At 40.1% G+C, this 16,804-nt stretch overlaps 1 protein-coding gene across 4 annotated transcripts in view; it reads right to left on the reverse strand.

Annotated features, from left to right (window-relative positions):
* aopep (aminopeptidase O (putative)) overlaps positions 1 to 16,804 on the reverse strand; it is a 203,733-nt gene that overhangs the window by 69,826 nt on the left and 117,103 nt on the right. For 2 of the 4 annotated variants that reach the window (XM_062025735.1, XM_062025733.1), the window contains one exon: positions 10,973 to 11,033. The exons of the other annotated variants lie outside the window; for them this stretch is intronic. In XM_062025735.1, coding sequence (XP_061881719.1) covers positions 10,973 to 11,033 — 61 coding nt within the window. The remainder of the gene's footprint in view (positions 1 to 10,972; positions 11,034 to 16,804) is intronic. 4 annotated transcript variants of the gene reach the window in all.

Genomic DNA, 16,804 nt, shown 5'->3' on the forward strand with positions numbered 1-16,804 from the left:
AGCGCTATATAAATCCCAGTTATTATTATTATTATTATTATTATTATTATTATTATTATTGTGGCGAAACTGCTCAGTTGTTGTTTCATCTGACATCCCATGGACAAAGATAAGACCTTCTGTGGAGGTTGGGTCTTGGGCGCAGTTGGGTGTTTCAACAGAACAATGACCCCAAACGCAAATAAAAAGTGGTAAAGGAATGGCTAAATCAGGCTAGAATTAAGGTTTTAGAATGGCCTTCCCAAAGTCCTGACTTAAACATGTGGACAATGCTGAAGAAACAAGTCCATGTCAGAAAACCAACACATTTAGCTGAACTGCACCAATTTCGTCAAGAGGAGTGGTCAAAAATTCAACCAGAAGCTTGCCAGAAGCTTGTGGATGGCTACCAAAAGTGCCTTATTGCAGTGAAACTTGCCAAGGGACATGTAACCAAATATTAACATTGCTGTATGTATACTTTTGACCCAGCAGATTTGGTCACATTTTCAGTAGACCCATAATAAATTCATTAAAGAACCAAACTTCATGAATGTTTTTTTGTGACCAACAAGTATGTGCTCCAATCACTCTATCACAAAAAAACAAGAGTTGTAGAAATTGTTGGAAACTCAAGACAGCCATCACATCATGTTCTTCACAAGTGTATGTAAACTTTTGACCATGACTGTATATACACAAGTTCTAATATGTAGCCTAATGTTTTTCCCCTAATTTTTATATCAAACGCCTTCTCTTCCGGTTTTGGAGCAACATCTACAGTAAATGTTCCACATCGATGAGTTCCAGCTTTAACAACGATCTGAATACCGCGTTAGTCGCCATTGTTCACTACTCCTACTATTTTACCACACAGGAAGCTAAATAGCTAATCAATTAGAGTTGTTGTTGCTTACAGTAATAAAAAACAAAAAAACACCCCCTCTCATTTTGGTAGAGGGCGGAAGCGGACAGCGGAGTGACCATGCAGGAACATAATCTAGGCCAGTGTTTCTCAACCTTTTTTGAGCCGAGGCACACTACCAGCAGAAATCATTAAAAAAAATGAAACTCAGCAGCCGATATTGACAGTAAAATTGTTGGATATAAATTCAAACCATAACCAAGCATGCATCACTATAGCTCTTGTCTCAAAGTAGGTGTACTGTCACCACCTGTCACATCACGGCGTGACTTATTTGGAGTTTTTTGGTGTTTTCCTGTTTATAGTGTTTTAGTTCTTGTCTTGCGCTCCTATTTTGTTGTTGATTGTCATGTCACGTACGGATGTACTTTGTGGACACCGTCTGCTGTTCCACACTTTGTAAGTCTTTGCTGTTGTCCAGCATTCTGTTTTTGTTTACTTTGCAGCCAGTTCAGTTTTAGTTTCCTTTTGCATAGCCATCCCTAAGCTTCAATGCCTTTTTCTTAGCGGCACTCGCCTTTTGTTTATTTTTTGGTTCAAGCATTAGATACCTTTTTACCTGCACACTGCCTCCCGCTGTCGTCTGCATATTGTGATCACGACAAACCATGTTCCTGATAATTAGCTATCTGCTGCCACCTACTGATATGTAAGACTATTACATGGTTACTCTGCCGAGCTCTAGACAGCACAGAAACTCAACAACGGCACTTTATTTGCGGATTATAATTACTGGTTTGCAAAAAATATTATTAACCCAATTCGGTGAAATGACATAATCTCCCACGGCACACCAGACTGTATCTCACGGTACACTAGTGCGCCACGGCACAGTGCTTGAAAAACACTGGTCTAGGCTTTACAGTGCCCACCCAGTGTATACGCCCCACCACTTCCTTGATGACAGCTTTGTGATTAATGGAAAAAAAGGCTTCACGATGCATCTTAAAATAAAGCCTACAACCATACTTGCCAACCCTCCCGATTTTCCTGGGAGACTCCCGAATGTTAGTGCCCCTTCCGAAAATCTCCCGGGGCAACCATTTCTCCCGAATTTCTCCCGATTTCCACCCGGACAACAATATTGGGGGCGTGCCTTAAAGGCACTGCCTTCAGCGTCCTCGACAACCTGTCGTCACGTCTGCTTTTCCTCCATACAAACAGCGTGCCGGCCCAGACACATTATATATGCGGCTTTTACACACACATAAGTGAATGCTAGGCATACTTGATCAACAGCCATACAGGTCACACTGAGGGTGGACATATAAACAACTTTAACACTGTTACAAATATGCGCCACACTGTGAACCCACACCAAACAAGAATGACAAACACATTTCGGGAGAACATCCGCACCGTAACACAACAAAAACACAACAGAGTGAATACCCAGAACCCCTTGCAGCACTAACTCTTCCGGGACGCTACAATATCCAACCCCGCTACCCCCCCTCCCGAATTCCGAGGTCTCAAGGTTGGCAAGTACGCCTACAACTCTGCCAACTATTCTCCAGTCAGCTACAGATGTAGGAGCTGTACGCTTGATCATTATATTTTCCAAATAGGCGGACCTATTGTTACGCCTAGTAGCAGATCGGACCCCAGAGCGGAGAAGCGGAGTGTGCTTTCCAAAAAGTGTCTTTACTCACATAGCACAAGTGGGGTTATAAACACAAAACAATGGCTCTGGAGGGAAACAGCCAGCGCCACAAAAAATAGTCCAAACAGTAAAAACAGAGCAAAAAAGAAAAGAGTACAAAACAGCAAATAAAATGATACCAAATGGTAGTCAAACGGGAAATAAGTATGGAGGACACAAGGGAAAGAAAGAACCATTGGCAGCAGGTGAGAGAGTTCAGACTAAGTAGGTGGCAGAGATTGCAATCAGGTGTGCTCTGTGTCTCCGCCCACCTCCAGTGTCATGGAAACTGAGGGGAGAAAGAGGAGAGCCAGAAAAAGCAAGAAGGCCGAACAACAGAACGTAGCACCAGGCATGATGTTCCTGATATCATGTGAGCGTAATGATAACACTGTAGCTCACATGGCTATGCTAAGTAGTAGTGGAGCTAATGTTTGTGTCCTCCTGTCTCACTCCTAAATGTTACTTTGTTGTATGCGATATATGGCATCAAGTGCAACGTGCAAGTGCACTATCTTATTATTATTATTATTATTATTATTATTATTATTATTATTATAACATATCTTCATTAGGAATGTCTGATAATATCGGACTGCCGATATTATCGGCCGATAAATGCTTTAAAATGTAATATATCCGATATTATCGGCCGATAAATGCTTTAAAATGTAATATTGTAAAATATCGGTATCTGTTTCAAAATGATCAGTATCGGTTTCAAAAAGTAAAATTTATGACTTTTTAAAAGGCCGCTGTGTACACGGACGTAGGGAGAAGTACAGAGCGCCGATAAACCTTAAAGGCACTGCCTTTGTGTGCCGGCCCAGTCACATAATATCTACGGCTTTTCACACACACAAGTGAATGCAAGGCATACTTGGTCAACAGCCATACAGGTCACACTGAGGGTGGACGTATAAACAACTTTAACACTGTTACAAATATGCGCCACACTGTGAACCCACACCAAACAAGAATGACAAACACATTTCGGGAGAACATCCGCACCGTAACACAACATAAACACAACAGAACAAATACCCAGAACCCCTTGCAGCACTAACTCTTCCGGGACGCTACAATATACACCCCCCGCTACCCCCTACCCCCCCCCCCCCAACTCCGCCCACCTCAACCTCCTCATGCTCTCTCAGGGAGAGCATGTCCCAAATTCCAAGCTGCTGTTTTGAGGCATGTTAAAAAAAAAATAATGCACTTTGTGACTTCAATAATAAATATGGCAGTGCCATGTTGGCATTTTTTTCCATAACTTGAGTTGATTTTTTTCGGAAAACCTTGTTACATTGTTTAATGCAGTGGTCCCCAACCACCGATTGGTACCGGGCCGCGCAAGAAATTTAAAAAAAATAAATAATTTTTATTTTTTTTAAATTAAATCAACATAAAAAACACGTTATATACATATTGTGTATGTCAATATAGATCAATACAGTCTGCAGGGATACAGTCCGTAAGCACACACGATAGTATTTCTTTATGAAACCCCCCCCGGTCCGTGGGACAAATTTTCAAGCGTTGACCGGTCCCCAGCTACAAAAAGGTTGGGGACCACTGGTTTAATGCATCCAGCGGGGCATCACAACAAAATTAGGCATAATAACGTGTTAATTCCACGACTGTATATATCGCTATCGGTTGATATCGGAATCGGTAATTAAGAGTTGGACAATATCGGATATCGGCAAAAAAGCCATTATCGGACATCTCTAATCTTCATCAAAAAGCCAGTAAAAAATACAGCTTGAATGAGTGTGGAAAGCCTAGCATTGAGGACCCTTTGTGAATCATGTGAACCATATTTTTATTTCCACCAAGTACCTCAGCCTACATGCATCCTCCCAAAGAGACTGCTTAGTCATCTGCAGAGATGTCCAAAACAAGCCGGAACTCAACTTTCCATTGGCGCTCTCTTAACAGCGGGACCAGTAAATATCATTGTTTAATATTTCCTGCCTTTCTGCGGTCCCAGTCTCACTGGAGAAGCCCGTCTACCAATGGCCGGAAGACAAGCAACAGGAGCCAGACCTTTTTCTTGTCTTTTCTTTTTCGTTTTGAGAGCATGTTTATGTCCCGCGTACACAATGCACGTTTGTAAAAGATTTGGATGGATAGGGCTGATCTTATTAGGCGGTAACTGGCACATCAAACAACAAGAACCAGGCCTCGGCCAAAGCGCTCGGGCCGCGGCCCAATCAGGTATGGGAAAACAGAAGTCTCTCTCTCTCTCTCTCTACTTCCTCCCCTCCTCCTCTCCTAAGGCTCCAGTTACATCATCACGTCATCTAGAAAATGAAGGCTCCCAGAAGACAGAAAATGCACACGCGCAACAACGGCGGTGATTAAGATCCGTTACCATGGAAGACTATCTCTGGCAAGAAATGACGCCTGTTGATTAACAATCACATTTAAAGAGCTCTCGCTAATAAAAAAAAAAAGCGTTTCATTACAAGAGTCATTATATTTCTACTATTTAAATAAATCACCACACTCCCACGCACACACCCGAAACCCGCAAATGTGTTGTGATTTAGGCCGGAGACAGTTTGATTTAGATGCCTGTCTAATGGAACCATGTGACATATTTCAACTGTTGTTCATGTGTTGTTTGATGAATGGATCCACTCCCATACTGATTCACCGAGACGCAAGATTGATACGTGCGATATTCACATGCTGAATGATGTCACAGCTGCACTTATAACACCAAAGTGGCCATCAGGAAAAACACAACTGCAAAACTAGGCACATAAAATTGAAAGATGGGATAAGCCCGAATAGAACAACATAACTCACTGGACACTTCATTAGGTACAATCCAATGAGATGGATAATATTGTACATAGGAGCTGTAAAATTGTATCAACCACAATATCAAACATATTGTTAAATCAATAGCTTTCCTGACCTGGGCGTCGTGGTCGATCAATCAAAAGTGAACATTATTGTCTTTTTAGTTGTTTATTTAATCTACTGTACCTCGTGGTGGTAGACCACAGCCACTGTATGAGCAACATGCTATAACTTTATGACAATAGTGGAACATATCTATAACTTTTGACCAAAGAAAGGCTTTGCTATGGAGGTTAATGTGTAATGTGTGTCTTTATTACAAAAGCTTTTTTTGACACTCAATTTATGTACCGTATTTTTCGGAGTATAAGTCGCACCGGCCGAAAATGCATAATAAAGAAGGAAAAAAACATATATAAGTCGCACTGGAGTATAAGTCGCATTTTTGGGGGAAATTTATTTGATAAAAGCCAACACCAAGAATAGACATTTGAAAGGCAATTTAAAATAAATAAAGAATAGTGAACAACAGGCTGAATAAGTGTACGTTATATGACGCATAAATAACCAAGTGAGAACGTGCCTGGTATGTTAACGTAACATATTATGGTAAGAGTCATTCAAATAACTATAACATATAGAACATGCTATACGTTTACCAAACAATCTGTCACTCCTAATCGCTAAATCCCATGAAATCTTATACGTCTAGTCTCTTACGTGAATGAGCTAAATAATATTATTTGATATTTTACGGTAATGTGTTAATAATTTCACACATAGGTCGCTCCTGAGTATAAGTCGCACTCCCCGGTCAAACTATGAAAAAAACTGCGACTTATAGTCCGAAAAATACGGTAACTGATTTTTTTTGCTTTTAAGTTTTGTGAACTGTATTTCTTTTTACAGCAAACTATGCTGACAATTTCAGTGAAAAAAAAAACTTGGTAGTAAATGGGTGTGTTTTGAAATTCAGTGTATAAAACATTTGTGTTTGAAAATTCAGTGTTTTAAAAAAGTGCAGAAAAAATTTGCTGCTTCAAAACAAGATCCATCCATCCATTTTCTACCGCTTGTCCCTTACGAGGTCACAAGGGGTGCTGCAGCCTGTATCAGCTGCATTCGGGCGGGGTACACCCTAGACCAGTGTTTTTCAACCACTGAGATACAGTCTGGTGTGCCGTGGGAGATGATCTCATTTAACCTATTTGAGGTAAAAAAATATTTTTTGCAAACCAGTAATTATAGTCTGCAAATGACGTGTTGTTTTTGAGTGGTCGGCAGAGTAACCGTGTAATACTCTTCCATATCAGTAGGTGGCAGCCGGTAGCTAATTGCTTTGTAGATGTGGGAAACAGCGGAAGGCAGCGTGCAGGTAAAAGGTGTCTTAATGCTTAAACCAAAAATAAACAAAAGGTGAGTGCCCCTAAGAAAAGGCATTGGAGCTTAGGGAAGGCTATGCAGAACGGAACTAAAACTGAACTGGCTACAAAAGTAAACAAAAACAGAATGCTGGACGACAGCAAAGACTTACTGTGGAGCAAAGACGGCGTCCACAATGTACATCGGAACATGACATGACAATCAACAATGTCCCCACAAAAAAGGATAAACACAACTGAAATATTCTTGATTGCTAAAACAAAGTAGATGCGGGAAATATCGCTCAAAGGAAGACATGAAACTGCTACAGGAAAATACCAAAAAAAAGAGAAAAAGCCACCAAAATAGGAGCGCAAGACACGAAGTAAAACACTACACAGGAAAACAGCAAAAAAGTCCAAATAAGTCACGGCGTGATGTGACAGGTGGTGACAGTACACCTACTTTGAGACAAGAGCTACAGTGATGCATGCTTGGTTATGCTTTAAAGTCATATCCAACAATTGCGACAATGACTTTTTACTGTCAACTGAGTTTAGTTTTTTAATGATTTCTGCTAGTGGTGTGCCTCCGCATTTTTTCAACGCAGAAAGTGTGCCTTGGCTCAAAAAAGGTTGAAAAACACTGCCCTAGACAAGTCACCGCCTCATCGCAGGGCCAACACAGATAGACAGACAACATTCACGCTCACATTCACACACTAGGGCCAATTTAGTGTCGCCAATCAAGATCCCACTTCCGGTAAATTTAGACTGAACTGTCTCAGAACCAGCCAATGAGGTGTCAAGTTTGTAATCATGTGACACAAGTCTTACAGAGAGGCAGATAATGCAGCAATACATGCGGCCAGGCCATTTCATGTGCTGTATGAGCTTGGATCCCTTTTTATAAACACTTTATACATGTGGAGGTTTCTGTGCATTTGTGAAAAATCCCAAAATTCTGCAAAAAAAAAAGGATAAAAGCTGATCACTGTAACACGGGGGGTCGCAGCTAACTGCGGGGTCGTTCTCCCAGGAATGCAGAAACAGACAACTCCGGACGAAAACGTGAAGGTAGGATATGATTTATTCCTCATAAATCATCCAACTTACAAAATAACAGGCAAACAACAATGGCAATCGTGCCTATCGCACGCGGAAGCTAAGGCAAAAACTTAGCGCAGGAAACCTAGAACTATGGACATGGAACACTCACGAAAATGTGGCATGAAATAAACAAGACTTACGTAGACAAGGTATGAAGCGAACACTGACGCCAGGCCGACTGACCGGCAAAGGCAGGCTTAAATAATGCCTCTGATTAGAAACAGGTGAGCGTTCCGAACACCGGAGGCAGGTGAAAACAATAAGCAGCCATGGCAACCAAACCAAACTCAGAGGTGTCACAAACAGGAACTAAAGGAGTCCAAAACTAACAGAAAATAGAAAAACATGATCCGGACCACGGATCATGACAATCACACGATAGTACAAACACTCACACAGTAATGACTGCTACGAAAAACATTATAACAGACCATCTAAAAAACTGAATTAATTTTTGTTTTTCACTGATTAAGAAATGAACGATGATCCACCACTTCCCAGACCACCTCCTTAAACGACATGTTTTATAATCTATCTAGAACAACAAAGGTGCAACAAACACGGCGAAACATAAACACAAAGGGTAAAAAACATCCCAATATTGGATATAATTTTCTGCAGAACTTTGTTGTAGAAATCTGCCTCCATTTGACACTCACGTCTCAGGCTTGTTGCTGTAAAAACAAGCCCCGCCCACTCTGCTTCATGCCTGATCAGCATGTATCCTATGGTTACCATAGTAACCCGCAATTGGAATCATTCGTGTAGTCTGTAATCCCCCATCGAGCCACATTGAAATGTTTATTATGCCCAGGTTGCCCAGGTATCTGCCTTTTTTATGCTGTTTTGCAAGACCCGTGTCACATGACTTCAAACTTGACACCTCATTGGCTGGTTCTGAAACAGGATCGGTTACTTCAGTCCTAATTTACCAGAAGTGGGACTTGCGTATTGAAGCAGCAAAGTTCTGCGCTGAATTTTTCAGCACTGATTTTTTTTTACATAGAATTTTTATACACTTATTTTTTTTATAAACTGAATTTTTAAACACATACATTTGACTTAAAAAGATTTTTTCACTGAAATTACCAGCATAATTTCATTTAAAAAAAACTCCGTTCACAAAATTCAATTGCAAAAAATTTAAAAAAAAGCTTTCGTAATAAAGACACAAATTAAACGCCATACTTCGCTACGAATCCTAAAATAAAGCATGTGGCTCTATCATTCAGTTACAGACATGTGAGTGGTAAATTACATCATTTGATTGTTCTTCGGCGAATAACTAAAGCTAGCATGATGTTGCAAAACCTGAGCGCATTGTTAGCGATGTAGCTCACCATGTACACATCTCAAATTGTGTTACAAACATTTCAACACAATTGCAAATAAAACCGAGCCGTCTTCTGTGCACCAAAAAACCTCTACAGTGGATATTTGTAGGCAGAGTGTGTGGGTTTCGGTCAATTTCATACATTTCTTGTCTTTGTTTTCGCATTTTTGTCTAATTCTGGTGTACTTTTGGGCGACGTTGTCTCATGTTGGGTCTTTTCCAACTTGTTTCAACTTGTTTTGTCTACTTTTTTTTTTTAAATTCCTCCGTTCTTAAGGGATTTTGTCCTATCTGTTGCTTCTCTCATTGCGTAGAATTTTGACTCTTTTGGATTTGCAAAATAGTTATACAAGTGTACATAGTAGGGGTGTGGGGAAAAATCGTTTCGAATTTGAATCGTGATTGTCACGTTGTGCGATTCAGAATCGATTCTCATTTTTAAAAAATCGATTTTTTTATTTAACTTTTTTTTTTTCTTCTTTTTTTTTAAATTAATCAATCCAACAAAACAATACACAGCAATACCATAAAAATTAAATCCAATTCCAAAACCAAACCCGACCCAGCAACACTCAGAACTGCAATAAACGGAGCAATTGAGAGGAGACACAAACACGACACAGAACATGTCAAGACTTGGTAAAAGGATTGGACTCAGATGCAGAGTAGGGAACTTGACAGGCTTTTATTTTGGCAGCTTCCTTTCACCTCCAAAGTCAAGGAATACAATACTATAATTAACCAAAAAACTACTCGATGAAAAAGGTTCCAAAAAATAGGAACAACTGAAAATCACTCCGAACGGAGGAAAACACAAAACCAAAGACGAACTAATAATTGGCGCAGTAAATGCTATAAAATGTATAAACAAAAAAAACGCTCTAACGGGAGGAATAAACAACAGCTATGAACAATTCTACACTATCTTATTTAATAAAGTTTAACAAAAATAGTCACTCAAAAATTTAGGAATTTAACTAATAACTTACCACTTCGGCTGAATAAAGTCAATAACAAAAAATCACTCTGCTGAGGAGGAAAAAGGAAAACTCAAAATAGCCACGAAGGGATTCAAGAACATGGAACATAGACTGGATACAAGGCAAGGCATGGACATGGACGTAGACGCTGGAAAGTACGAATGAACGAAACAATCTGGCACAGAACAAAGGAAGGAGTGGGCTTATAAGACACATGAGGGTAATAGGGAACAGGTGGAAACAATCAGGGAACAGGGATGACGTCAGACTGATGACACAAAAGGAAGGGCAAGTGACCTGAAACGAGAGGAGAGTTACTTTTCAAAATAAAACATGAAAATCACAAGACAGAAAAAAACCAAGACAAGACATCCCTCACCGCGGTGTGACAGAACAAACCAAAAGTAGCGAAACAAAAATGAATATTATCAACAACAGTATCAATATCTATCGGGAATTTATCGTTTTTGAATCGAGAATCGCGTTGAATCGAAAACAATCGATTTTGAATCGAATCGTGACCCTAACAATCGATATTGAATCGAATTGTTGGACACCCAAAGATTCGCAGCCCTAGTATATAGCCAGTGAGTCTAAATCTTTCATAAGTTGCTACCCGGTAAGCACACAAAGGCTGAGATTGTTGGCCTACAGCTAGCGCTCGCCATGTGTCACAATAAACCCCTAATAGGAAGCATGCGACTTGGCGCGTCTCACGTAATTGGAAGGAGCAAGAACATAACCAGAGTGATTTATGCCATAATTCATAATGATCCATTTAAAAAGTTGGATCCAGTATATACCAAAAATAAAAGAAAACAACCTCACCTTGGGAATTCCCGGTCGATCGAGCCAGTCGGCATAAACAGCACTAAGCTTTAGGCCCTTTCTGGAACACAATGGCACGAGTGTTAGTATTTCCCCCATTATTATGTCAATGGCTGTTATGAGACATTCAATGAAAACAAGGCCGTGGAAAGATATTTTTAGGTTAATGGCAGATTTGGGGTTTGGGCCAACACCTTAAACAAAAAGTGGGGCACACCCACACTGTAAGGCATGTCGAGACAATGACTTCAGTCTGAATGCATGCACGGCGGGTAAACAGGAGGCACGTGCAAGCCAAAGGAAGGGATGAAGTCACACAGCACACGCTGTGACCCCAAGTGCCTAATAAACACAAATGTGCATGCAAACATCCCGAGACAGTTTGCATTGTGCGCACAAAGGATGATAGTAAATACAACATTTTTCCACATCATTCCCAGCCCAGGCTTGAGGGGAATTCCACACTTGGCTATGCTGACTCATGTACAACACATTAATGTGTTGGTGAAGCCATAAAATAAGCTGTTTTTTTTTATTTAATGTTTATGTTCTCACAGTCTCACACTTTTTGTTTTGAGTTGAGACTTAAATACAGTACAAATGTCATTACATTTCTGCAAAATAATGTAAAAAAAATATATTCAAATGTGTCAGACTGCAAATGAAGGCGAGGTAGTGTACTCCTAGGCGGATGTTAGGCGTCGTCTCGGTCTCAGGGTATCGAAATGTGGGCGGCACGATGAAGCGCTGTTAAAGTTCCAATTGAACCATCAGATTTGTTGGCCCATACATGAATCACACACCCTTGTGAGTTATGCCGTCGACTCATTGTTGGAGGACAGCGGGTTTTGCAAGCGGTGCTCGTGCACTGGGCGTTTGGATGTGTGCATTCTGGACTCTGGGAAGGGTTGAGTTGGGTTTATATGCGGAGGTGGAGATGCGGTTTGGCTTCATCGTGTAGATGAAAATGCACCCAGCTTTTGTGAGTAGTGCATATTGGACACAGGACTTGAACAAATCTATTAGTCATTACTGCAATACTGAGAAGGAGTACGGTTAAAAAAAGCTATGCTTCTTCCTACTCTTTTTCGGGCAAACTGTATAACTGTACACATGAGATGCACTACAATGTAACCTTAAAGTTAAGTTAAACTACCACTGATAGTCACACACACACTAGGTGTTGAAATTAACCTCTGCGTTTGACCCATCCCCTTGTTCACCCCCTGGGAGGTGAGGGGAGCAGTGAGCAGCAGCGGTGGTCGCGCTCAGGAATCATTTTAGTGATTTAACCCCCAATTCCAACCCTTGATGCTGAGTGCCAAGCAGGGAGGTAATGGGTCCCATTTTTATAGTCTTTGGTATGACTCAGCCTGGGTTTGAACTCACGACCTACCGATTGATTGATTGATTGATTGAAACTTTTATTAGTAGATTGCACAGTACAGTACATATTTCGTACAATTGACCACTAAATGGTAACACCCGAATACGTTTTTCAACTTGTTTAAGTCGGGGTCCACGTTAATCAATTCATGGTACAAATATATACTATCAGCATAATACAGTCATCACACAAGTTAATCATCAGAGTATATACATTGAATTATTTACATTATTTACAATCCGGGGGGTGGGATGTGAGGAGGGGGGGGGGTTTGGGGCGGGGGGTGCTGTTAGGTTTGGTTGATATCAGCACTTCAGTCATCAACAATTGCATCATCTGAGAAATGGACATTGAAACAGTGTAGGTGTGACTTGGTAGGATATGTACAGCGAGCAGTGAACATAGTGAGCTCAGAAAGCATAAGAACAAGTATATACATTTGATTATTTACAATCCGGGGAGGTGGGATGTGGAGGGGGGACACTAATTACAAGGCCACTGAGCAACCTTGTATGCATCTTCGAAATTAACAAAAAAAACTATTGACTGCGAGAGCATCCCCTGTGCCCAATCCTCCTTTCAGGTCACTCCACTATTTTTAATCGGCTGTAGGTCGAGGCTCCCTCCAAAACTTGTAATGATCTTCTGGTTAATTTCATACTTTTGTTGATTTAGATATACGCATAGCATCGTCGTTAGCTTTTTCTAGTTTTGGGACAAAATGTACTATTTATTTAACTGAAGCCCCTGTACGCTACACCTCCCTGATACCCAAGTACATGTCAAACTACTTCCATAACGTAAACGACCGGGGAGCTCTACAAACCACGTTAAACCCAGATTCCAATCTAACAAAGGTCTTAACTCATTCTCCTTCTATGCCACATCAATATGCAATGCACTCCCAACAGGTGTAAAAGAAAGTGCATCTCTATCCTCCTTCAAAACCGCAATAAAAGAACACCTCCAGGCAACTTTTTTTTTTTTTTTTTTTTTTTTTTTTTTTTTTTTTTTTATTATCAACAATACAATTGTTCAAATGCAACAATACATATACGTAATGATAACTTGAGATACGAAAGAATGCAGAAAAATGGAGGGGAAGAAAGAGAAGCAACCTTAACCTTGTAGATTGTTATAGTAACAATAGGTTAAGCTTTGTCAGTGTGCCATGTGTTATACCCAGTTTATCCTAGGGCAACAACGTTAATATATGTTTGATGAAACGTGATTATGTGCATGAGTGTATGTGTGCATATGTACTTGTATATGTACAGTATGTGTATGTGTGCTTGTACAGTGAATTTATATGTACAGTATGTGTATATGTGTGTACAGCGAATGTATATGTACAGTATGTGTATACAGTATGTGTGTTTGAACAGTGAATGTATATGTACAGTATGTGTAAATGTGTGTTTGTACAGTGAATGTATATGTACAGTATATGTATGTGTGTGTTTGTACAGTGAATGTATGTGTAGTATGTGTATGTGTGTGTTTGTACAGTGAATGTATATGTACAGTATGTGTATATGTATGTTTTTACAGTGAATGTATATGTACAGTATGTGTATACAGTATGTTTGTATAATGAATGTGCGTGTGGATGTACGAACTTTGAGTGTGTAAATATGAACTGTATTTATTTGTATATGTATGTGGGAGCGTAGGTACCTATGTATGTGTGTATGTATGTGTGTGAGTATATGTGAATTTACCTCCAGGCAACTTTAACCCTTGACTAACCCCCTCCCCCCACCACATCCCACCTCCCCGGATTGTAAATAATCAAATGTATATACTTGTTCTTATGCTTCCTGAACTCACTATGCTCACTGCTCTCTGTACATATCCTACCAAGTCAGACCTACACTGTTACAATGTCAATTTATCTGATTATGCAATTGTTGATGACTGAAGTGCTGATACGTCCTGCACTGCACTCTAGTCCTTCACTCTCACGTTCCTCATCCACGAATCTTTCATCCTCGCCCAAATTAATGGGGTAATCGTTGCTTTCTCGGTCCAAATCGCTCTCGCTGCTGGTGTAAACAATGGGGAAATGTGAGGAGCCTTTCAACCTGTGACGTCACGCTACTTCCGGTACAGGCAAGGCTTTTTTTTTATCAGCGACCAAAAGTTGCGAACTTTATCGTCAATGTTCTCTACTAAATCCTTTCAGCAAAAATATGGCAATATCGCGAAATGATCAAGTACGACACATAGAATGGATCTGCTATCCCCGTTTAAATTTTTAAAAAATCATTTCAGTAGGCCTTTAAACAAGTTGAAAAACTTATTCGGGTGTTACCATTTAGTGGTCAATTGTACGGAATATGTACTGTACTGTGCAATCTACTAATAAAAGTTTCAATCAATCAATCAATACCAAATTCCAGGTATTTGCAAAGGGAAAAAGGGAGAGAATACACAGTTACAAACTGATTTTATGCTACAGGATGGGACCATTTCCCAGACTCAAAGCCCAGGAGAATCCAGCAGGATTTAACTAATTGTTGAATAGTGTTATGGTCCTCATTGTCTTGTTACGTTGGCATGTAAAGAAGAAGGCTAGGTCCACCATGAGTAGCACCTGGTGTGGGGTTGTTTCTCACAGCAGGGCACTTAGCAAATGTTCTGCTAAACATGCACCATATTGTAGTTTAAACATCATCAAAAATGATATTCAACTCAGTTGGAACAGCCAACTCTGTGCAACAGCCTGGCGGAGAACCCGGACGGTTCCGTCATCTCTGACGCCAGCAGCGGCCGCGGTGTCTCGTAATTGCAGGCCATGGGCTTAGCTTAACTAGCAGCTAAGTCTTCTTTGAAGTATTTACATAGACTGACGCTGGCGGGGAGGGAGGAGAGATGCAATTCTGCTTGTGGGTTTTCGTGAAAGCCAATCTGGATTGAGTATAGCAGGTAAACAGCAGGCTTTCATGGAGTTTGAGTCTCAAGTTACTCATTTAGTTGCCTCATCTTCAACACATGCCGTGCCTCAATTAATTGTTGTTCACCTAAACTCTTTACCTCAAATGGAAATAACTTTTACTACTAGGTATAGCTGTAATTTCCTTCACAATACAGCTATGTTTCCACCAAGCTGTGCAAAGCTTTGAAAAGTTTGGCTACGCACTAAAATAGGTCGAAAAGCTCTGTACTGTTTTCCACACAAGCATGGGATCTAAACACAACCATTTATTGGAATGAAAGAGGTTTACTCAGTCTCAGTTCCGTTTGGTACTCTACATACCGATGTGGTTAGCCTTTCCATGGCGGGCGTGTTTGCGGGACACCAATAGCATTATGAGCTCCGTACTAGAAGTAAAGTGTGTAACTTTCCTGTGAAGTCAACAAAAAAAAACACATAACGCAAAAGTTTGTCAACAAACAGACGTCATCAAATCCTCTCTCAATTCTTTAGCAACATTTATTTAAAAATGTATCTCTATTTGACAAAGTAGACTCAGATTAGAAAACAAATGGTATTAAGACCAAAAAAAACCTACACATTGGCATTGTTGTGCAGCAGGTGCAAACTTCAATTGGCCTTAACCTCGCCTTAACGTTTGCTTCAGTTGTGCTGTTGAGGCAGGCATGTCCCCCATATCAGGTGGTGCGGAAACTTAAATAGGGAACAATTAGTTTCGCCTCTAACTGCACTGATTGCATTACTGATTGGTACCAGGAATAAAAGGACACAGAAATAGAAAGAACTAGTGAGACATTATATTCCCTTTGTAAGACAGAAGTAATGCAGCGCTTCTAGCTTACACTAACATTTGTGCACCTCGCAAATAAACACCTGTCCTTAAAAAAAAACAGTGATGTGATTTAGTGTGATTTGACAAAATAGCCCAGATTTTACCATTTGAGCATGTGAAAACACAAGTAATTCCAGCTGTGTCTGGCTGTAAGTTGTAAGACAAAACAAAGTATCGTTATTTATTGTTTGAGGATACATACGGTACTAGTTATAGCTCACAGGTTAATCAACACTGAATGACTGAAAGATTGCATCCCTAAAGAGTACGGTAATTAATTGATCTATTTATTTCAGGCAATGACATAAAAAAAAAGGTTGACAACATGTAATAATATAAATTAATATAATGCAAATGGTATTGTACAGTACCGTATTTTTCGGAGTATAAGTCGCTCCGGAGTATAAGTCGCCCCGGCCGAAAATGCATAATAAAGAAGGGAAAAAAACATATATAAGTCGCACTGGAGTATAAGTCGCATTTGGAGATGTGTACATGGTGAGCTACATCGCTAACAATGCACTCAGGTTTTACAACATCATGCTAGCTTTAGATATTTGCAGAAGAACAATCAAATGATGTAATTTACCACTCACATGTCTGTAACTGAATGATAGAGCCACATGCTTTATTTTAGGATTCGTAGCGAAGTATGGAGTTTAATTGGTGTCTTTA

The sequence above is a fragment of the Entelurus aequoreus genome, linkage group LG17 (genome assembly GCF_033978785.1).
Source record: "Entelurus aequoreus isolate RoL-2023_Sb linkage group LG17, RoL_Eaeq_v1.1, whole genome shotgun sequence".
Taxonomy (NCBI): Eukaryota; Metazoa; Chordata; class Actinopteri; order Syngnathiformes; family Syngnathidae; genus Entelurus; species Entelurus aequoreus.